Source organism: Ceratotherium simum, chromosome 5 (assembly GCF_057802395.1).
Source record: "Ceratotherium simum simum isolate JZ-2026a chromosome 5, ASM5780239v1, whole genome shotgun sequence".
Lineage (NCBI taxonomy): Eukaryota > Metazoa > Chordata > Mammalia > Perissodactyla > Rhinocerotidae > Ceratotherium > Ceratotherium simum.
The window spans coordinates 20523686-20547950 of NC_141904.1; the positions used below are offsets into that span (position 1 = coordinate 20523686).

The window sequence follows — 24265 nt, forward strand, 5'->3', positions numbered from 1 at the left end:
AGCATTAGGGGAACTTTTCATGTCATACTTAAGGTAGACAAGAATTAAATAGTCTTGGATGGGCTAGTATGTGGATATCATCTGGTGCATAGTTGGCATTTAATAAAATGTGTTTAATAAAAGCATGAATAAATGAATGCACTTGAGTATAGAAAGTATGTCCACTACATGTTATAGTACAATGTGATTCTGTGGAACTTAATCCCTTGGGAATAGTTTGAGGTGCAAGTGGGATATTTTCCCTGAGTGGCACCCCATCACCACCACCAAATAGAGTCATTATCACACATAAAGATTTCTCTGGTGAAACAAACTTCTCTCAGGAGAAGTAAATAAGAGAAGCAGTATCCATTCGAGCTTTTGCTCCAGTCAGTGAAGGGGCCTTAATGTGCAGGGAGAGAGGAGGTGAGTGGGGTATTGTCGGACTTCTCTCACAAGATCCTCCTCTCCTTTGCTCCTGACAGCATTCCTCTTCTCATTATTGATGTTGGTAAATGCTCCTATTCCCAAGAATCTCTAGAACTTTCCTCCATATGCCATTGCTGAGGGGGTCCTGGAGTCTCACAAGAAATGTGATTGTAAAGTTTTCCAGAGAGTCAAGCAACATAACATTGATTTTTCCTCTTTCTTACTCGATAGATACAAAATCAATACCAGAAAATACTGTTCTCTTGGGGGAAGCACACATATACACACACATACAGAGAGACAGATTTTAATTTCAGAGGAAATTTCTATTTGAAAGTTTGATCTGCAAAAGTTTTTCAAAACTGTTGCAATGGAATGTCTTCACTTCCTATTATTTTTCTATAAAGGGGAGAATTTAAATTAGCCCAAACAATTTTACCTAACCTTTCTTCTCACCATCACTCTGATCATCCCCAGGGTATCAGAGCACAAGACCAAGTCACACAGAAACATTATTTTTCTACTTTGATGCGTTAGAAGAAACTTAATAATGAGTCCATGATATAATCAATAATTCATACTTATATTAAGGAATCCAGTACAAGAGAGACTCACATAAAATAATTATGTGATTTAGAGAATTAATTTTTTTATAATACTCAGACTTCTGCTACATGAAAACTTCATAGGAAGAAAAGTCAGTATGACAGAATTCCATTGAACTCTATTTGTATGTCCCCTAGAGCAGTGGTTCTCAGAGTTCATGCATCAGAATCACCTCAGGGGCCTACCTCCAGAGTTTTTGTCAGTAGGTCTCAGGTGAGCCTAGGAGTGTGCATTTTTAACAGCTTCCCAGGTGATGCGGCTCCTGCTGGTCCAAGAACCACACCTTGGGAACCCCTGCCCTAGGGTACACAGTACAATCCTAGGCACAAAACAGATACTCAGACATTCTAAACCAAATTAAATTATTTAAATTTTGAATCATAGTGATGGCAGGAACAGACTTGACTCGTGTGAACACTTGGGCAGAATTTAGCCAAGTTCATAATTAGTAAGCTGCTTTTGAAAGGGTTTCATTATGTTATAGACTTAGTTTGTAACACTGAAGATCTGAGATCTGCCCTGTTGTGCCTTACTAGGATATTCTAATTGAGATGGTGATAAGCTATGTCAGTATGCTCCTGAGATTTTTCTTCTAGAAACCTCCTCTGACTTGCAATCTGATCTAACTCAAGGTCACAGGTTACTAAAGACCATTCAATTCTTTAGCAGTAGAATTGTCTTGCCACACACCCCCACACCCACTAATAGTCTTTACCTATGCTGACCTCAATAGAAAAGAATTCATGCCATAGGACTGACAGTTCTGCAGAAGTGGGGATCCTTTATCAAAGGCCAGAGGCAGCCCCACCTCCTTAATCCCAGCCCCTTTTGATATAGAAGGGGTCATCCCAGCATCCACATACCGGACAATTTATTGTCATTATTCATGAAACAATAGCCAACCCACTGACGGCAGGAATTCTGCCTATAATGACCTACTTAGTGGGCACGCTTAAAAGATTTACTATTCCAAGTTTTCATTAAGGCACCTGTTCCAGACAATTGTCCTTTTCATAAGAACCACAGTGCTTCTCAAGCAATTTTTATGTTGAAATGTGAAATGTCAAGCATTTCCTCCCTCACCCACCACCCTTGCCTTTCTTTTCTCAGGTTGTGATGAATAACTTAAGCCCAGCCTGGAAATCATTCAAAGTATCAGTAAATTCTCTATGCAGTGGAGATCCAGACCGCCGACTGAAGGTCAGAAATCTATCTATGTCCAAGAAATGCAATTATTTATGTATTTAACCCTTCTCTTTCCCCTAAGTGACTGGTGGCAAACCCAGACTTTTCTGTACCATTTACCCAAATCTCTTCGCATCTTAATGGAAGAATCAGGGCCTATTTCTTTTGCTAGAGCCATTGAAGCTCGTGAGACAGCCCAAGATAAATCCCAGTTGTGTTATATCAAGAGGCAAAGCCCATGGCTTCTCAGAGACAAACTGTGGCAATAAGTTCAGGGTATAATTGGGAGTTATTAAAAACACAAATATTGCTGTATCAATTGTTTATTGTTGCATAACAGACTACTCCAAAATTTAGTGGCTTTAGACAATAACCATTTTTTTAGCCTATGATTCTGTGCATTGGCAAGTTGAGTTCATCAAGGAGGTTTTTCTGTTGGTCTTGCTTGGACTCCTTCATGCATTTGCAGTCAGCTGTATATGAGCAGGGTGGCTTTTGGGTTTGGGTGGCTATCATCTGGAACGATTGGGGTGAGTGGGCCATTTGTCTCTCATCTTCTAACAGGCTAGCTTGGATTCATACGCACAGTGAACTTAGGGTTCCAAAAAACAAGAACGGAAGCTGCAAGCTCCCTTGAGGCCCAGTCTCAGTACTCACACAAGGTCACTTCCTCTGCATTCTATTCACCAAAGCAAGTCATATGGCCATCCCAAGTTCGAAGGGCAAGGAAATAGATTCCATGTTTTGATGAGAGGAGCTACAAAGTATTGTGGCCATTTTTTTCAATCTAAACAAATGCTTTTTGAATATCATAGGAATGTAGAAGTTGAAAGAAAAGATGCATTGTGAGGGTCAGATGACCAAAGAAAGACAACAGGCTGAATGCCAGAACCAAACTCCAGGAGGCATTCTCAATGGTCCATGGTCTGGCCCTCCCTCTACCTTGGAAGTCCAGAAGTTCCATGTTGTCAGTGCCCCAGAATTGATTCTACCGACTCAGGATGACTAAGTAAGTTCAGTAGAGACTGGAGCCTACAAACTGAAAGGCTGATTGATTCGTGTTCAGTGAGAAACACGATCATTAGGCAGACTCAGCATCCATAGCAGTTTCACCAGGGCATTTTCTCCATTAGGGCAAACCGTGAGGAAGCTGATTGTCAGAAGGTTGCTGTGATAGCCTGAAAGCAGAGCCAAGGGTGCTGGATAACAGAGGTGGTTAATGGCTTCAGACCCTGAAAGCCTGGGCATCTACCTCCGCTATGGGGGTGTAGGTCCATCAGGGAGACTGAGCATTCACATTAACCTTTCAGGCCACCTAATCCTCTGGAGAGTGTTAGATGGGCACCACCCATGTCTGTCTTTATAACTTTACATTTTCCTCACTCTTTTTGCCCCACAAACTTTCTTTTGGTGGGTATAATTCTTTTGATTTGTCAATATTATCAATTAGATTAGAATCCTATCTGATTGGTTAGTTGCAGAGTCTTTAACACTTATATATAACCTTATATATCTTTGCTTAAGACCGTTCTGGGTGGATTTTGTGGTTGAACTCTCAGCAGACATGCTTGCTTTCATGTTCTTGAGGAGCAACTGAGAGTTGTCCCTACTATCTCCTGTAAGAGCCAAGATATTTCAAGCCCCAGTCCCCATTGGAACTGTGTTTCATGCCAAAATCAGGACCCTGGCTCTTTGGGCCTTCGTGTGTAAGCTCATATGCAGAATGCCAAAAGCTAGAGCTTTAGCCATGGGGTGGGGATTATTACCTATACCATGAGCAGCACTCCACTCCCATGGAGGTAAATGGCCCCTTTTGGGCAGAAATAAAATAATGCCTCCATCAGCCATAGATCAACTTTGTCATAGAGAGTTATTAACTGGATGAAAAGAGAGGTTAACTGTAATTGAATCAATAAAAATGCAGAAGAGCACTTTGTGGCCTCTTGAGTGCTCTGCTGTCTGTAGAGGAACAAGTGGGAGTAAACTAGTTGATAGAGAGAGAGAGAAAGAAAAAGAGAATAAGATAAAGAGAAGAAAGTAAGGAAGGAAAGAAGGGAGGGAGGGAGGGAGGAAAAGAAAGGGAGGAAGGGAGGAAGAAAGGATCAGGGTTTCTCAACAGCTGCACTGTTGACATTTGGGTTTTGCTGCGGGGTCTGTCCTGCGCATCGTGGGCTGTTCAGCAGCATCCCTGGCTGCTAGCTGCTAGTAGTACTCCACCCGCATCAGTCTTACAGCCAAAAGTGTATTCGGACATTGCTAAATGTTCTCTGGAGAGTAAAATTGCTTCGATTGAGAACTGCTGGTATAGAGCAATGGTTTTAAAACTCAGTATACATCAGGGTCACCTAGAAGGCTTGTTAAAACACAGAATGCTGAAGCTTACCCCCAGAGTTTCTGATTCAGGGGGTCTGGGGTGGGCCTGAGAATTTGCATTATAACAAGTTCCTGGGTGGTGCCGATGCCGCTGGTCCCGGCCTACGCTTTGAGAACACCGGGTACAGACATTTGCTGCTTCATTACAACCCATCCATGGCTTAGTGCCCCCACACCGCTTTCCACCACCCAGTCTCCCTGCTTCCACCTTCTCTGCCCAGCAGTCGTACCTCTCCTGCACTCTCCCCGCCTTCTCTACCTGGGATGCCTTCCTCATTCTTCTCCTTTTCTTGAAACATGCTACTTTCCTTCAGGTCTCTTAAATCTACCTCCACTCCCAGAAAACCTTCCTTGATCTCTTTAGCATCTGTGGGGTGGTTTCTAGCCCTCTCTACCCACCCCCTTAAAATACTTCTCAACCTGTTTTGAAAATGTCTGTTTACGTATGTTTCGCCAGCGGATGACTAGTTCTTTCTGGTTTGCTCCTTCAGGGTGAGAACCATGTTGTGTTCACTGTGTATGCAGGTATCTAGCGCAGTGCTTGACAGAGTAGATAACCAGTAACTGTTTCTAGAGTTAAAGGGTAGAGCAGCAAGGGAGGTACTGAGAGTTCAGCAGGGCCTATCCAGCCTTACTGTAGGGGGGTGTTGCCCCACATAGGTGTGTTGGAGTTTACTGGGCCACAAGGCCAATATTGCATTCGTGTGCTTACAATAACCAAATGCAGCTTTTCTGAAAGGCAGGATAGACTTCTTGTACTGCCCTTCATTAGTATTGATTATTTTGCTACAAAGGCCACTGAGAAATTCTCATAATGCTGCCCCTAGCCGGCTTTCTGTGACATAAAATGACACCGTATTAGCAGGCAGCATCTCTGTCCATATGGTATCATTCTCCTCACCACCAAAAAAATTAGAAAGTGCATTTGAAAATTTTTAAATTTAAAAACCCTCTGTCAGGATAGATTTTAAATCTTAGCAAAATTTTAACAATTAGGTCTTTGTCCCAAATGAGTTTTGATATCTTTAATTCTCATCCGAATAAAAACCAAGTTCAAATAACCAGCTTTTTCTTTTGGTTTTATTTATTTATTCCATATTCCTCCTTTGTGGAAAAAAAATAAAAACAATATTTAGATAAGTCTTTTTCAGAATTTGATGTGTTAACTTATTATAGAAACTTTCAAACATACATAAAAGTAGAAAGACAATATGATAACCCCCATGCCCATCACACAGCTTACACGACTATTAACTCATGGCCAATTTTATTTCACTCACACCTGCCAACACCCATTTTCCCCCTCCCTCTCCACACTGGATCATTTTGAAGCAAATTCCAGACCAGGGCCGACTCATCCATTAGGCTTTGCAAGCATAGTGCCAGGGCCCACCATACTTTTTAGAAGCCTACAAAGTTGTTTTAATTTCTTTTAAAATCAGAAGAAAAAAACGAACTTGCAAGATTGAATAAGATGTTTTAATCTTTTTCTCACCTCAGAAAACTATGACATTTTTAGGATCCCGAAAGTCTATTACAGTGGGAGGGAGCCCATGAAGGCAAAAGTGCCTAGGACCAGTGAAAGTCATGATGTAGCCTTGTCCCAAATATCCTATCGTTTCATCTGAAAATACTTCAGTGTGTATCTCTAAAGGGTAAGGAATCTTTCTATAAACATACCCTCAAAATCATTATCATATCTAAGAATACTAACTAAGCTTCCTTAATGCCACCAACTATTCCACTACTATTCGTACTTGACTGATTGCCTCATTTATTAAAAAATTGAGGGTTTTTTTTTTTCAAATTGGGCCTAAACAAGGTTCAAGCATTGCATTTTACTTAAATGTCTCTGAAGCCTCTTTTAATCTGGTAGTTCCCTGTCTCTCGCACATTTTTTTCCTTGCAACTTAATTATTGAAGAAACCAGGTTAGTTTATTCTGTAGTGTTTCTCACATTCTATATTCCCTATAAATGGGTAGCTGGGACTTGATCAGATTTAGGGTCTGTTTTCTAGCACGAATGTTTTACAAGCGATGAGGCTCTCTCATGATATTAGCAATCATTGAGGAACATTACCTCGATTCGTTATTTCATTAGGGTTTCCAAAATGGTAATTTCCTAATTCTGTCGTTGCTTCTTTATCTATTATTTAGAGTTCTTCTATAAAGAAAACCCCCCGCTTCGAGAACTATTTGGTTCCCTGAGGTGTGATTTGTACAGGAAAGCCAGGAAAAATGCTTTATTTTTCCTTATGATTATTATTATGTTTTTAATAATCTTATTGAGGTCATATTGGCTTATAACATTGTGTAAATTTCAGGTGTACATTGTTATATTTCAGTTTCTGTATAGACTGCGTTGTGTTCACCACCATAGTCTAATTTTTATCCATCACCATACATATGTGCCCCTTTACCCCCTCCCCCCCGTCCCTTTCCCCTCACGTAACCACCAATCTGTTCTTATCTATGCATTTGTTTGCTTATTTTCCACATATGAGTGAAATCATACGGTATTTGTCCTTTTTATTTTTTAACCAATTTTCAGAATAACAAGTTACTTCTCTAGCATCCTCCATAAGTGCCAGTGAGATCCCCAGTATTATTGAGAATTCATGGATTTTTCTATATATTCAAGTGTTTAAATCTATTTCAGTTATTATTATGCCTTTGAAATCTTGAACTGTCTCATGTTTAACCAATGAAAATTCCTTCGTTAGCTCTTGAGTTCTTTTGACATAAACTTAATAGTATTTAATAGTTTCCTTGTTTTTTGGCATGAATTTTTGAAATTCATGAATTTTGAAATTTTGAAATTCTTTTTCTCCATAAGATATATCTCTCTATAGATGCCGAGTCGTATTTTAAAGGTTCCTGAAATAATTCCTCTCCATACCCTGTAGAACTGTCAGGTTCATTTATTTCATTTTCCTTTCAGGTTTTAGAATTTTTTTTTACAAATTTAATTTTGTTTTATAATTATATAAAATATTTCCGTGATTCTAAGTCAAAACTAAAAAACAAGGTATATTCAAAAAGTTTAGCTTCCGTTCCTGTCTCTTCCTCTTTTTACTCTCTTCTCTTATAGATACTTAATCACTTTGTAGTATATTTTAATACTTGGTAGAGCTAGCCCCTCCCACTGTTTTATCTCTAGTCTTTTTAAGGGTTTTCCTGGACATTTTGCTTGTTTGTTCTTTCCACTTAGCTTTATAAACAACTAGAATCAGAAAGGAAAAAAAAGTAAAACCTGATAGTATTTTTATTGAGATTGCAAAGGAAATCTTTTTTTAATATGGAGTCTTCCCATCTCAGAATATGGCATATCTTTCCATTCATTCAAGTTTCCTCTTGGGTTTTGCAGTAGTGCTTAATGTTTTTCTCTTATAGTTTTGGAATGTTTATTCTTAAATTTGTGCTTAGTTATTTTATTTGTTTGTATGTTTGTTTATTGAACTATTGTAAATGGAGTCTTCCATTATACCTTCTGACTATTGTTTGTATACCTAAAGGCTATTGAATTATGTTTGTTTTCTTAAACTGCTATTTTATTGAATTCTATCATTGTTTATAGTAATTTTCTGTTAGTTTTTTGGAGTTTTCCAAATATATAATTATATCATCTGAAAATAGAGGTAGTTTTGGTCCTACTTACTTACCTAATGGCTCTAGTTATTTCTCATCTTTAATTGCATGAACTAATACTCCCAGTACAACGTTAAATAGTAGTGGAGATAGAGGACATCCTCATCTTATTCATTACCATCGTGGAAAATACTATAGTATTTCCCCATTAATTCTGACAGGGATTAATTTTTTAAGTAATTCTGAAGGTGTCAGAGGCTTAGAGCTTTCTCAGCCATGTCTAATGAGCCTTAAATATCTGTGGTAGCATTCAGAAAGGATTCTTGTTTGTTATGGTAACCTTAGAGACAACACTACAATGTGCTAAAATCTCTTGTGAACTGTGTAAAAGATGCTGTACTACTTCCTGGATAGATTTAGGGTTATACTTAATATAGGTTATTTAATGAAATTATATATTCAATATTAGCTATTTAATGAAATTATCCATTATTTCTGTCATATTAGAGTCCTTATCAAAATCATAATTTTATTTACTTCTAACCATACTGTGATGTAAATTCCGTTATCTTCACTTTACAGATGAAGAAACAGAGGCTCAAAACATCATGTAGTCAAATTTAATGTTCTTTTTATTGAATTTAACGATCTTTTTATTGAATTGTGCTCCCTCTATTTTGCTATATTTTTTAGAAAATAAATCATCCTGATAAAGCATATCCCTTGACTCGGACCCAACCAGAATGTTTTATTTACCATTCTTCTAACATGTAACAGAAACAAGACTTGTCTATATGTAACATATTTCATAAAGTCTGAGAAACTATCAATTATTTAAAGTACCACTGAGGAAAAAAATGCTCTCAATGAAACTATAACACAATGCTTTCTGACCAATAGGTGGTTGATAAGAAAATCTATGCCTCTTAGATTCTATGAAATATGGTATTAATCATTTCCTTTGATTTGATCAATGCAGTATTAATACCCAGCACGTATTCTTTAGGAGGCAATGCTGGTATTCAGAATAGATTCTACCAGATGGGGGTCTTAGAGAAGAAGAGGGTAAGAAGGCCCTATCTGCAAGCATTATTAACACATTACTAACACCCTAATTGTACCTAGTACTGTGGGAAAATGCCGTGACAGACCAATCTGGAAAAACACCATATAAACACCCTGAGGCCATTTCCTATCTCCTTCTCTAATACTCAGACCACACAAACTGGACACTTTCGCCCTACAGAGTTCATCAGGCATCCTCTGCGTATGTTGCCTTGAAGAGGGATCTAGGGCAGTCTCTGTATCAACTAGCCCCTATGTCTTATGCAAGGGAGAGGCCCAGGTTATTAACTGAGGTTGTTGTGGGGTGGGGGCAAGCAAGACGTAACCAGGCAGAGGGAAGGAGCAGAAGAGAAGGAGAAGCAGGTCTCCAAAGTCAAAGCCGAGGTTATAGGACTCAGGAGCCCATGAAGGGCTGAGAGGAAGCCCAGATACAAGTCGAAAACAACCAACAAATGACATTTTCACCTGCGACTCATCTTGCTCATCCTTCATGCCCTCTTTCTTCTGCAGCCATGCCCAATTGATTTAGAACCGCCATGCTCACGAGCTACCTTCTGATCCCCAAAGTTGGATTCCTGGCCAGTCAGAAAAGTGCTCTGTTGAATCAGTGTCTCAGACCACAGTGGTCCTGGAATCTTCATTTTAACAGCTTTCCTAAACAATGCTGGTGCAGGCCGTTTGCCAAGCACACATTGAGAAACACTGTCTTCTTACTGATCCTCAAACCCACCTGACTTGCTGGTGCCTCTCTTAGATAGTTCATTATCTCTGCCACCTTACCGCAAAGCTAAGTGTACATGTATGTATACATTCTGCTCTTCCCACTGTGTGAAATCCTTAGCACTTGTTCTTTAGTTACATCCAGCCATTCGTGCCCTCCCCTTCTCATGTGTGACCAGGCCATCTTGAATTGAAATTGTGTTTTCTCCACAAATTCACTGTCTTTGCTTTAGATTCTCTGAGCCAGATGGACACACAACTGCTAAATGGATTTGACCCCTGAAGCATGTTCTTAGAGTTGACCTTGGACCTTCCTCCTTTATTCCAAGCCCCATGTGACTCCTAACTCCTGGTCCCCTAAGTGCCTCTTGTTTTGCTTCTGATCCTTTAGACTTAGTTGCCATACTTGTTTTTTTGTCTTTCATCCTGATTTTCTCTAACAAATCTTCTGGCTCTTACTGCTTGGAAAGTAAGAAACCCCATCTCAATTCCAACCCCCAGATCTCCCCCTGTTAAGTTTCCTTGAGATCTGTTAAAATTCAAGTGCTTTCTTTCTGGCCTTCTGGACTCAAAGACTGCTGGTTTTGTGTCTGTCGATAGTTCACTCAGCCTAAATGTCCTGCAATTACCAGAGGATTTCAGACTCATCGAGGTGTCTCTGTATTGGATCAGCCATGGCACAGGAATTCTTGACTCCACTTAATAAATGGCACTCCTGAGCCCAGCAGGCGGATTCTACTGAGATCTGTAATCAATACTGCAGCATGGAAAAGCAATAACCAGCTTAAACAGCATTAAATCATGCAGGAATAGAGGAGCTTCTGCATGAGAGAAAACCTACATATTCTCTTAATTTTAATAGTTTTTTCCTTTTCATTAATATTATCTCCTTTTTCACAGATGAGGAATTCAAGACTCTGTGTTTAAGCATATTGCTTAAGATAACACAGCTAAGTAGCACAGCCTTAGTTTAAGCCCGATCTCTCATGCTCTATAGTCCTTGCTCTTAACTATCAAAAGACAGCTAACATTTACTGAGCATTCACCAACTACCAGATACTATGCTGGACACTTTGCTTAAATTATCTCATTCAACCCTATAATTATCCTGGATTAAACAATGCTACAGTAACAAAGATCCCCCATGCAGTAGAAGTTTATTTCTTGTTCATATAAGAAAGATAAAGCTTTCTAATCGGTGTCTGCCTCTCCTCCAGGCAGTGACTCAAGAACCCATGTTGCTTCTATCTTGTGGCTCATCCATATCTTAGGGCCTCATCATTATTTGAATTAGCAGGCAGAAAGGGAAAAAATGTAGAGAGGGCTCTCTCTCTAGAAGTTTTAGCTGAAAACAGAACTTGGCATTGCTGCTTATATTCCGATGACTAGAACTCAGTCATATGACCACACTGAACTGCACGGGAGGCTGGAAAATGTGGTCTAGTTGGATGCCTGGAAAGAAAAGGAAATAGATTTTTGGTGACCAACTAACTGGCTCTTCCACAGGGAAACACTCTTGTTATCTCCATTTTGCATATGAGAAAACTGAGGCTTTGAAAGATCAAATAACTTACCTAAATTCACAGAGCTTACAGGTAGCATAGCCAGGATCAAGTCTGTCTGACTCTGGAACCTAAACTCTATACCAACACTGTCCAATAAAACTTTCTATGATGACAGAAATATTCTGTATCTGTGTTGTCCAAGAGAGCAGCCACTATCCACACGTGGCCAGAGCAATTCTCTCCCAACCTCTCCTCTCTTTCTCTTCAAGCTTCCTTCTCATTTTCAATCTTCCCATGCTGATATCCCATCTCTTTTTCTCCGATAAACACCATCCAAGGAGAAAATTCTGCCCCTTCATGTGTCAAGCCTCTGGTGGGAGTAGCAGCCCTCCTCTGCCCAGTCTTTAATGACTCCAAAGGGGGAGGAATGGGTCCCCTACAAATGGGCTCAACAGTGGGTACTTCAAAGCCAAGATAATTTTTTCATCAGTGAGAATCAGGTCTGATTTCTTTAATATCTAAGAAGACAGCATGTCTTGCCAAAGCAAGTCTGTTTTTTTCCCCCAGGAAACCATACAATCTGGCCTTATATAAAAAAATAATCTTGGGGGGGCTGGCCCCGTGGCTTGGCAGTTGAGTGTGCGCGCTCCACTGCTGGTGGCCCGGGTTCAGATCCCGGGCGCGCACCAATGCACCACTTGTCCGGCCGTGCTGGGGCCGCATCCCACGTGCAGCAACTGGAAGGATGTGCAGCTATGACATACAGCTATCTACTGGGGCTTTGGGGGGAAAAATGAAATTAAAAAAAAAAAATCTTGGGAGTTAGTGCTTAATGGGTATTGAATTTCTGTGGGGAAGATGAAAAAGTTCTGGAGATGGATGATGATGATGGTTGCACAACAATGTGAATGTACTTAATGTCATAGGGCTATAAGCTTAAAATGGTTAAAATGGTAGATTTTATGTTACGTATCTGTTACCACAATAAAAATTTTATTTAAAAAAAGAATCTTCTTCCTGTTAACATGACTTTGAACTTGCCCCTTGTAAAACAACTACTTAACATTATTGTACTAAGGAGCGTTTGACTCCTGCCTACACCTGGCATACCTTACCTATGATGACTCTTGCTCTCTCAGCAATCTGGGATGATGGTATGGCAGCTCCTAAAAGCTTTCTGACCCCCAAATTCTTCCATCTTGGAAACCCTTGTAGGGATGGAGGGGAGGTCCTTCCTTGCACCATTATGAGCAAAGAGCATAAAAGAGGTGGTACAACCTGGCCAAGCTATTTTGTCGGGAAAATTGTCCATGGTCATGCTCAGTCTTTGACTGGCTCAGAACCTTTGGAAAATATTTTGAAATTCTGAAGTAAGAGCACCAAATAAACACTAATCAGTGCCTGGTGAGATCTCTAGCTTAAAGTGAAGAGGGTACCCTCTTGTCATCTGAGATGGACATTTCCACACTAGAGAGAGCATCCATCTCAACCAATCACAATTGCTGTGATGAGAAGCAGTTTCCTCACATTATGTAACCCATCTATGCCTGCTTCTGCACTAAAAATTTAAGATAGCTAACCAGCTACTAGGAAGATGCTTGAGTAAAACTAGGAAGGTGGACAAAGTTGCTGGAGGATGAAGGGGAAGAAATATTCTAAGTGGAAAGTCTGAGAATCTCCTGCTGTAGTTTTGTGGCATAATTCAAATGGGTGGGGCTCCCTGCTCTGTCAAAATGATGCTGTGTGCTGGTGACACAGATATTCTCTTATGCTGGTTGCTCTTGGTTGATTGACTGATTGATTGATGTGAGCACTTTCATCATTCGTTGCACCACATTATTAACACTGAAGCTAAAAGTTGCCTCAAGATCTCAATTTTTATTTTTGCATTTTGGGAAATGTTGTTTTTAAACCTAGCCTTGTTGATAGGAAGATTTCCATAAATTGGGTTGACATCAGGAGAGGACTTTGCATTGCATCAGTTTCTGTAGGGCATTCAGTTACTCTCCCATGTTTTAAACACTAAATGGGAATTTTTTTTTTTTTTTAAGTATTGCAATCTACAGCCATTCTGGGCATTCTGTTTTGGAAAGTCTTTTCAGTAGAATTACCAAATAAAACATTAAGAAAGCCATCTTTTAAGAAGAAGGGCAGATTTTGTAAAGAGAGTCCTTGAGGCCAAGAGAAATGACCCTTTTGTAGATGCTTGACAGAACAATCCCACACAACCCTCTTCTCAGGAACTGGAGGAGATGTCAGCATCTCCTCATGGCGGTGGTGCTCATGAGATCCCAGCTGTCTGCAGAGTGCTCGGACTTCCAAAAAAGGGTTAGGGAAAGCCAACCCTTTTGTCTGCGTGGAGCACATGAAACTAATGTCAGGGCAAGTTGACTGACCTCATAAGAAATGGATTATTTGTTCCTGAGAGCATGTCAATTACCTTCCTTCCTGTGACCTTTAAACTCATTGCAGAGGAGCACAATGCTTTTGGGCCATCCCAATAAGGAGAAGAAACCTAGAATGATCATTACCCCTCCTCTGCCTTGTGGAGTTAGAGAGAAACACACTAGAGATGGAGAGATGCTTCCTTGTGTTGCCTACAGAAGCCACTCAGACTGGACTGCCCCAGCCAGGCTCCACTTTCACGTGGTATGGTCTCCAGCTTCTTTGCTTATACAAGAGCTCAGCTTTGTCCAATCACCCAGACTTGATAGGACCTGGAAGAATTGACTTCTATAAGAGACAGATACATAATTCAGGAGGCCAATATATTAATTTTTTTAATTTTAATAAATTAGTTTAACAAAGAGTATATCCTCATGCTCCATTCTCCTTCCCTGCTATCTGAACACTTGTTAAGCAGAATTAACAATCAGAATGTTACTTGGAGTGCATGGAAAAATCAAAGCGAGCATCTGAGGAGTCTTGGGAGCTTCTAGTGTGGTCAGCAGTTTGACGCAAACACCCTTTGAAGAGTCTGATTAAGGTAATAGGATATTTGCTTTTAAAAATGCAGAAATTCTAGGGCTTTATGTGCTCATTAGAGCTGCTCTCTGGAGTCCAGACCCCTGAGCCGAGCCATGGTGAGTCTTGTCAAAGTGTAATTTTCAAACAGTTAAAACACGAATCTCATTCAGCTATCAAATGAACATGTGTCAGACTTTATTCAACTCATTGATTAGTGAGGAACCCAATAAGGTGATAAGACTGTTCTTCAAGAGCATTTTGAGGGATCGGGCTTACATAGTCTTTTTCTTTAAACAGGACAAAGATTCCTAGCTACAAAATTAGTTAATGTCCTTCAGAGCAATAAATCATAAATTTCAAAGGTGTCTTTGCTACCAGACAGAAATCATTGCATCATATACAAGTTAAACATGTATAACGTCACAGAGTCTGAACCCTTAATTAATAAATAATAAATAGCAAAATCAAGCAATGGTACGTTCTTGTAGGTAACAAATCATCCTTGGGTGGGCCTGTTGACAAAGATTCAGTATGGCATTGAAAGGGCTTGCAGTCACACTCTGGACTTATTTCTAGGTTAGGGATAATTTTTCTTAATAGGCTCAAATAGCCTCGTGAGTTCACATTTCTAGAGCCTGATATATGCCTGAAATTCCAACTGTTCCCTTTCTGCCCCTCCCCGTCTCTGAATGGCTGGCACATTCTTAACCTTCAGGTGTTAGCTTAAAACTCAGCCTCTCAGAGATGCCTTCCCAGACCTCATTGTTCATACGTGCATTCCTCCAGTTACTCTCCATCTCTTCACCCTATTAATCTCTGTCATGGCACTTACCCACCATCTGTAGTCATGTTTATTTGTTTACATGTTTATTGTTTGTCTTCTCTACTGAAATATAAGTACCAAGGTCCAAGGGAAAGGAACTGGCCTATCTAATTCACCTCTGTATCCTCAGCCCCTAAAGCAGTGCTTGCATATAGTAGATGCTTAATATCTACTTAATGGATGGTTGGATGGATGGATTGGTGGATGGATGGGTATATATGTATGCCCATAGTTATGTTAGCTAGATCTTATGGAAGATATTCTGCCAAGTTTTTTCTATTTGTCTGCCCCTTTAAATGCTCCAAGAAAAACATGGCTCCAGCCACTTATTCTTACCCTCACGTATATTGACACTATTGATTATTTTACTATTGCCATCACATCACTTTTGACCTAGGACATTTCTTTTCATTTAAGGCAAGTGTAAATTCATTATGGAAACTGTCTTTCCTTGTTGTCAATGTCTTGGAGAACACCCTACTGCATCCCATTTATCATCATACCCTCCCCTAACAGTTTTTTCCCTCGAATTTAAACACTAGCCCCATAGGCCTGCAAGAAGGAAGGAAAGGAAGGGAATAGTCTGGATGAGAAAGAGACCAACAGGGAAAGGCACTCCTTCAGGGATGAAGGGCTGGAATAAAAGTCACAAAAAGAAGAAACAATATCTTGGCCTCACTTGGCTCTCAGAGCGTAGGTTTCAGAGGATAAAGGGGCCTAAATTCCTCTCAGAAAAGGAATGAGAAGGAAATCAGCCTTATGGATTTTCCAAATAGCAGGTCTCTTTGATTTCACTTGCATATATCATGGTCAGGTACTTTACTTCCTTCAAACCATTTCTGGAACATCAAGGACTAAATCTATCTCTAGGAATGATAAACCCTGGCTTACCTTTAAGCTGTAGGATTTTCAATGGAAAAAAATCAGTAGAGGGAGGTCGTGTGAGTGAGATAAGCAGGATTCACTTAGGTCTTGGGTGGGTGAGAAAAGAAAGGGCCATCCTCTATATTCTGATCCTCAGAACATTCTGTATAATTTACTTGGTTTTTTTCCTCCTTTCTTTTTCCTTGGCAATTAAACGTCTACCCCAATGTTATTGTTGTTGACCACGCAGCATGCCTGCTCACACTGTCATTTAAAACATTTTATGACAACTATCCCGTGAAAGAGTAAAATCACTAAATGGACTTGTCAGGAAGCATTACCTCCAGCTCATCTCCCCTGCAGACCAGCTGGCCCTTTTCCTAAGCTCTCTCACAATTCATTCACCTCTGCTACTCCCAATAATGAAACCGACTCTTGAAGGCGTACAATGTACCAAACCTCACCAGACCTTATGACAGGTCAATGCGTGATCTACAACAACAATGTCAAACTTGAACATGGATCAGAATCTCCTCGAGGACTTGTTAAAACACTGATTTCTGGGTTCCAACCCCAAAGTTTCTGATTCAGTAGGTCTGGGGTAGAGCCTGAGAATTTGTGTTTCTCACAAGTTCCCAGGGCATGCTGATGCTGCTGTTCCAGAGTTCACATGGAGAGAATCACTGATATTGAAGAAATAGTCAAGAGACAACCTCAACAATGTGTTTCCTTCAATTTATCCATCTATACCTTAAAACTTCTCTATATACATCCACTGTTTCCTTCTTTCCCAAACTAACTTATTCATCTGCCCACATCACTCTAGTTCCTCATAGTACTCAAAGGCTCTTCCACAGCTAGTCATTGATACAAGTATTTTAAAGCTAAGGAAGCTTTGGGATCATCTCATTTCTCAGTCAGGATTTCTCAACTTCAATATTACTGACATTTTGAGCATTCATAGGGGGCTGACCTGTGCATTGTAGGATGCTTAGCAGCATCCTTGGCCTGTGCCAACTAGGTGCCAGTAACACACTCCCAGTTGTGACAACAAAAAATGACTCCAGACATTGCCAAATGTCCTCTTGGGGACAAAAATCACTCCTGGTTGAGAACCACTACTCTAGTCAATTGTATCTTTAATCTCTCCCTCTCTGTTGGGGTTTAAGGGTGAAAATTCATTGCATCCCTTCCTGAGTTTGGTCCAATTGAGAAATAAAGATGAAATTCAAACGTGGAGATCAAACATGGAGATCATTCAACATGGAGATCAAAATCTCACTTCATTGCTGCTAAAGCTGGCCCTTGCTGCACGGGAAGGAATGCTTCTCCTGGGAGAGGTTTGGGTTGTGATTAACAATAGGTGAGACCACAAAAAAGAAATGATAATTATGGGACATGGTGGAAGTGTTAGCAAACTCTACAGTGGTAAAAATATTGCAATATATAAATGTATCAAATCAACACATTGTACACCTTAAACTAGCACAATGTTATATGTCAATTATGTTTCAATTATAAAAAAACAACAGGTGAGGAGGCCCATAGTTAATCTTAGAATGGGCAGAAATAGTTGTGTAAATATCAGGTGGCACTACAGTGACATAACTAAGGCAGTGGTTCTCAACCTTGGACACATACTAGAATCACCTGGGGAGCTTTAAAAATTATTGATTCCTAGACCCTACCTCAGACCAAATAAACAATTTCTGGGTATGAGGCCAAAACATCGGAAATTTTGAAAAGCTGCCAAAGTGATTCTAATGTGCATCCACAGTGGAAAACCACTGCTTAACCAAGTAGACTGGGAAAATTTCGTCCCTTGTTGGATTTTTGTTAAGGGTATGAGGAGACAGTCTGATAGAAGATCTCCCAGTAAGTTTCCTAAGACTTTTTCACCCAACTAGTCTTGTAAATTCTACTGCCGGGTAAGTTACATAAACTTATTATAAAGGGCATAAAATATTTAGAGGCTGCAGAATAGGCTTCCTGGGAGAACATAGTATCTAAGCCAGGACTTTGAAGGTTTGTAAAAAGGCCCAGAAGTTTGTGATTAATAGGCCCAATTCTGCAGCATTTTAATGTGTTAGGGAAGAGGCCCCAGGGCAGGATAAGAGATAGCAAAGCTTGTGAGGTAAACAGAACCTTGTGGCTCATGTTAAGTAGTTTAGATTTCTACTCTGAGAGCAATGGGAGGCATTGCTGAGGGGTTCTATGCAGAAGAGTGACATGGTCATATTTGAATTCTTGGGATCAGTACTCTGTCCATTTTGTGGAATTTGAATTAAATGAGGGCAAGGCTGGAAGCAGGAGATCTGGTTAGAAGTCATGGCAGTAAGCCAGGTAAGAGTTAGTTACCAGACAGGGATGACCAGAACTTGGTTCCAGATTAGCTATTGGATAGAGGGAAAGGACGAGGAAGGACTCAAGAATTAGTCCCTGATTCCTGGCTTGGTCTCATGGTTGGAAAATGGCGCCATTCCTTAAGATCAGACCATTGAAGGAGCAGGCGGTTTAGGGTGGGAAAGATGAGTTCGGTTTTGTACTTGCTAAGTTTAGAGTGTGTACAGGCCATCCAGTGGGCAGTTGGCCCAGGAATGTCTCAATTTTAGCACAGAAAGCCCTACGTCCCATGAAACCACTCAGTCTTTGGCAAACCAGGACAGTTGGACAACCTGGCAGTTGCTTATGTGAGTTTGACTTTCAGAAGAGAGAGCTGGGCTGGGGCGTAATTGTAAGAGTTGTCAATAAACAGATGGCATATGTGAGTGTGTGTATGTTCAAACATGCATGCAAGTGCACATGTATATGTGACTAGAAGGAAACACACCAAAGTGATATTAACAGTACACATTTTGCAGTGGCTAAATAATAAAGCTATTTTTTTTTAGAATTGTTTTCTAATTTTCTGCCTTAAGAATGTGTCACTTTTACAACAAGGAAAAAGAAAACACTAGCTTAAAATACACACACAATTTTTAATATCCATGCCAATTTGCTATATTTGCTTAGACCTTTTTAGTTTCCATTTAAAAATTCAGAATTGAAGTCATTATTTTTAAAAGTCCCAGAGGGTATTCCTGGTGATAGGCAAGCATATCCTATTTTTGAATAGTGACATTACACAAAGTTAGGAAATAGACTGTGGATCAGTTTGGCTTATCTCCTCTTAAATTCCAGTGTCTAGTCAGACTTAAAGTAGCCTGGCAATAGAGTGGTTGCTTGGTGATACAAACTCAAACAAACAGAGAAGGATGCTGTCCTCCTACATTTTTTATTAGTTTTCTAAAATGAGTTTATCATAGACTACGTTTCTGCATTGTTCATTCTGCAATCACAACCTACCCTGCACAGTGTTAAGTGTATACCTGCAACTGTAGCTGCACCACCTAACTTCTTTGCAAAACACGTGGCCAATGAGCTCATCAGCTGTGCTTTAAAATAAGTGGGCTAGGCATGAGGACACCGATCCTTTCACTGAGTGAGAAAGTGAACATGGGGGAGCCTACATGCGTTTTCTAAGATCCTATGGAACCTCACACAGCAGCGCTGGGATTTGAAGCATAAGCCCCGTTAGAATCATGTGATAGAGACTCAAAGAGGAGAAATGACTTGCCCTGGACCACATGGATCATTAGAAGCCAAACCAAGACTTGAATCTGGACTTACAGAAGGGAAAAGAGCATTAGGCCATTACTGTGCACCTACTGTATGCCAAGAGCTCTGCTGGGCACTTTCCCACATTCCATCCCCTCTAATGCATACAACAAAATTGCAAGGTTAATAAAGAAGGAAATTGAAGCTCAGAGAGTTGACTAAGCTCCTAAAAGTTCACAGACCTCATAAGGACAGAACCTGAAGCCCAGGTCTGGTTGACTCTGAAGTCAGTCCAATACTTCCTGAAGGTTCCCTGAGGCCCTATGGTTCTTCTATCAGGTCACACTACCTTCCTTAGAGCTTCTATTCTGATGTTTGGTCTAAATGGGGAAAAGGTTCAATTGCTGTCCCCAAGGCAGGAGAAAAACAAAATGGCAGATTAGTTTATCTATCCTTCTCAGTGATTGAAGAATGAGGGAAGAGGAAGACTTCTAGGGACCTTCCTGAGACTTAATATCACCCGTCACATTTCAGGTGAAGTGCCTGTGCAGTGAACAATCAGGAAACAGGAACCTCAAGGGTTTTTCTAAGCTTGTTAAAAAAGCCCAGAGAACCCTATAGCATTTTAAATCTCTTGGGAGGACCCTGCATATATGTGGGAGGACTCACGTATAGGCAGAAAGAAGACGGCACCTGGAACACTTCTTTACTGCTTTTCTTAGTCTAAAATCAGAGATGATAAAAACTCTCTTTTGCTTTTCTGCCTACTTTGTATGTGCTGTATCTATTTCCAAATGCTTCCCAACATTTTCTCTTCAGAGCCATATCTAGGAGATAGACAGGGCGGGAATTATTTTTCCCATTTTGCAGATGAAGAAACTGAGACATGGATTTAGTAATTTGCACAGGATGTCACAAATAATTAGCAAAGGTAGGAAGAGAAAGTAGGCAAAAGAGCTGTTGTTTGAAATGGTTTTCAATTTTTTTTTTATCATGCATTCCTATCAATAAAAGCACTTTCAACGTATTTATTAATTATACACTTTTACTATTGTACTAATATAGTGTGTGTATTTTAAATGTTATATATTAGTGGAATTTTTAAAGGCTGTGATAAAAATAAATATAAATGAAAGTTCTCATATTTTCTTCCTTCACCCCAATTGTGTACACACCCAGGGTGTGATGATTCCTACCCTCTAGGATCCATTTCTTTGTGTATTTCCCTCCTGTAGAATGTGGACAGGACTTGTGACTTTCTAACTAATAGATATGGCAAAGGTCACAGAACATCATTCTTGTGATTATGTTACATTATATGGCAAACATGAAGATGTAATTAAGATTCCTAATCAGCTGACATTGAATTACTCAAAAGGGAGAGTATCCTGGTGGGTCTGACCTAACCAGGTAAGCCCTTTAAAGAGGACCTAGGCCTTCCCTGAAGTCAGAGACTCCAAGCAACAGACCCTACTCCTCTATTGCTGGCTTTAAAGAAATAAACTTCCATGAATTCTATGGCCACAAATTCTGCCAACACCCTGAGGGAGCTGGGAAGCAAAGCCTTTCCTAGTCAAGCATCCAGATGAGAATGCAGCCCAGCAAACATCTAGATTTCAGCCTTGTGAGGTCCTGAGCAGTGGACACAGCAAAGCTGTGCCTGGACTCCTGATCCACAGAAATTGTGAGATAACAAATGTGTGTTCTTTAAGTCCCTATCTTGTGGTAATTTGTTACACAGCAACATAAAACTAATATACCAGTAGGTGGTCTTTTGTCCTCTCTTGGTGTTGCATTCATTGTTTTCTAGTCAAAGAATTTGAACACCTACCAGGAGCTAGGCTCTCTACTCAGCACTTTACCTTTAATATCTCATTTAATCCTCCCCCAAACCTTACGGAGCTGGTATTTTTTTTAATCCATGTTGACGGTTAGGAAACTGTGATTCAGCAGCATTAAGCAACTTGCCCCAGGTCCCACAGTCAGAAATGAAAGACAAGGGACTTGAACTTCAGCTTGGAGCTGAGAATAAAGCCAGTTCTTCTAGCTTCCCTTCTTCTGTTGCATCCAAATGACACTATAGTATACTACAACATAAAACTAATTCCACACTCCTTTGTCTCTTCACTCATGAAATATTTATTGACTATGTGTAACATATTCTGATAAGTCTTGAAAAATGAGGCACATCAGGCTGCCCTACTCTTGCGCAAAATTTAGCTGAGAAAAACAACAAAATTTCTTTCGCTTAAGAGATCTAGTCCACAACCACCTTCAAATACTACTCTGGCAGTGTGTTTTCTTCCCACATTTTTCTAGGACAGAGCTAACAATCTGTTCTCTGAAGGAGAAAAGTTGAGAAATTATTTTCTTCTCTGTATCAGTCAGGATTCTGGCAGAACATTTAATGAAGAACGATTACAGACGTAAAACAAGAGATGGTAAAGTGCCCAGGAACTAACAATAGCAGGAAGCTTTTACTATCCCAGGTCTAAAGGCATAAGGAGAGGAAATTCTGTTACCAGAGAGCTAAAGCTGTAGAAGCAACCTCCTCCTCTCCCCCCCAGGAGCTGTGGCTGTGAAGGAACACAGGTACTGCCAAAGCCTCAGCACGGCAGGGAGGGAGCAGGGATAAATACCGTGATGCTCCCCGCTCCTGCAGGTGCTTCCCGGAATAGGAAGTCAGCCCTTAACTCACCTTTCTATTGGGTTTCCATTAATGCTATTCACACTCTCCCAAAGACTTGTACTCAGCTCTGGTGCGTTGTATGGCCCGTATCTCTTAAGCGACTACAGAAGGTTCTGTGTGTACTTGTTACTTACGCATGAGAAGGAGTCTGTGTGAGAACCATCTATCAGGACTGTAAAGATATTGGACTGGAGACTTCGAACAGTGGAATGATTCAATATTCATGGAGCTTGGAGTTCTAGGAGACGATTTGATCTGACCTCCCTTTCATTGTACTGTGATGCGCTAAAGTGGAACAACGTGCCAACGCTGCTGCTTTTCTCAAGTCAGTTTTTCATCTGGGCCCAGCCATCCTAGCAGCCGTTGTCCTTGTGTTTCCGGGTTCCAGGCCTTGCAAATTCATCACTAACCAAACCCAGGAACATAGAGCAAAGTAGGAAAATTGTTGGTTTCCACGTCTGCCCAGCTGGTTGCCACTTTGTTCTAGTGAGGAAGGACTTTTGCAGAACTGGAATGGCAGGCAGACAACCAGCACTTGCTTCTGGTTCTGCCACCTCCTTACAGGTGATTGGACCCCCTTGGGGATGTCCCAGAGCTTAGTACCAACCTCTCTTAGCCTCACTGTCTTCATTAGTCAAGTGGAAATAATAGTACCTGCCTTTATTCCATAGGGATGATTCATTCATTTATTCATTCACTCATTCATTCAACAAATCTTGGATTGCCTACTATATACCAAGGCAGCCTTAATAATCCACATAAAAAGGATTTTGATCAAGGGGAAAAACTAGAATTTTCAGAATAATCTTAATTTCAAATATTTAAACCAATTATTCCTCAAAAATGATAATTGCTGAATATCTTTTAAGTACCAGCTTCTTAACTACATTAAGTATGTGATCATTCATTCAATTGTATATAAATCTCCATTCAAGACCTGCTCCCTGGGAAGTACTGTGCTAGGTTCTGGAGGTGCAAAGGTGAACGTCTCCACCATCAGGACATTCACAGTGTAATGGGGAAGCCTGATATCAGTGCATAAGCAAACATATTGTTTAAAATGTGAAAATACCAGGGAAAGAGAAATTCACAGGGCACTCATCCTGGGGTATGAGAGAAGAATGATATGGTTAGACTTGTATTTCCAATAATTAATCTGACTCCATGGACTTGAATGGGGAAAAAAAAAAAAACAGCTAGGGTGCTGCTGTGGTCCAGACAAGGGATGATGAGGCCCTGAAGTGCAGTGACATTGAGGGTAAGAGAGCCAAGGAGTCATTTGGAGACCATCTAGGCAATACATTTAGCAGGAAGTAATGATTGCCTAGATATCAGCTGGGGAAGGGGTGAGGGAAAGGGGGAGTTAAGATTCCTCTCCAATGTCTAGCTTGAGTAGTCTTATTAATTCCTCCCACCAGCCCTGCAGGGTAGGCATTATTATCGCTGTTTTACTCAGAGCCTCAAGATCAAGTAGCTAGTAAGTTCAGAGCCAAGATTCAAACCCAGATCAGCCTGACTCCAAAGCCCATGCTTTTCTACTACAAACCCAGCCTCCTCCAGGATCTGACCACATACCCCTCTTCTTAGATCCAAAAACCTGCTCCCTGGACCATCAGATGGGACAAGAGAAAAGAAGGGATGTAGCAGGATTGGAGATGGTGGAGGGCAGGCAAAGGGTAGGGCTTGCTAACCAGGCTTCTTTCCCTTCCAGCACTGGCATCCTTCCCCACCACTCTTCTCCACCAGCAGGCACACAGTTTCTTGGGGCTCAGGGTTCTCCTGGTAACCTGGTCTTCTCTGTAGGAATCAATGCAGGCAGCCTCTGCAGTGGCCCCGGCAGTCAGATTTGCTGGGATTGCTCACGGCATCTTCAGG

The 24265-nt window shown here is 40.6% G+C and overlaps 1 protein-coding gene across 1 annotated transcript in view; it reads left to right on the forward strand.

Moving 5' to 3' along the window:
* The window catches only part of CPNE4 (copine 4), a 467697-nt gene that overhangs the window by 342913 nt on the left and 100519 nt on the right, over positions 1 to 24265 (forward strand). Inside the window, exon 7 of the mRNA XM_087430567.1 lies at positions 2125 to 2214. Within this exon, the coding sequence (XP_087286693.1) occupies positions 2125 to 2214 (90 nt within the window). The remainder of the gene's footprint in view (positions 1 to 2124; positions 2215 to 24265) is intronic.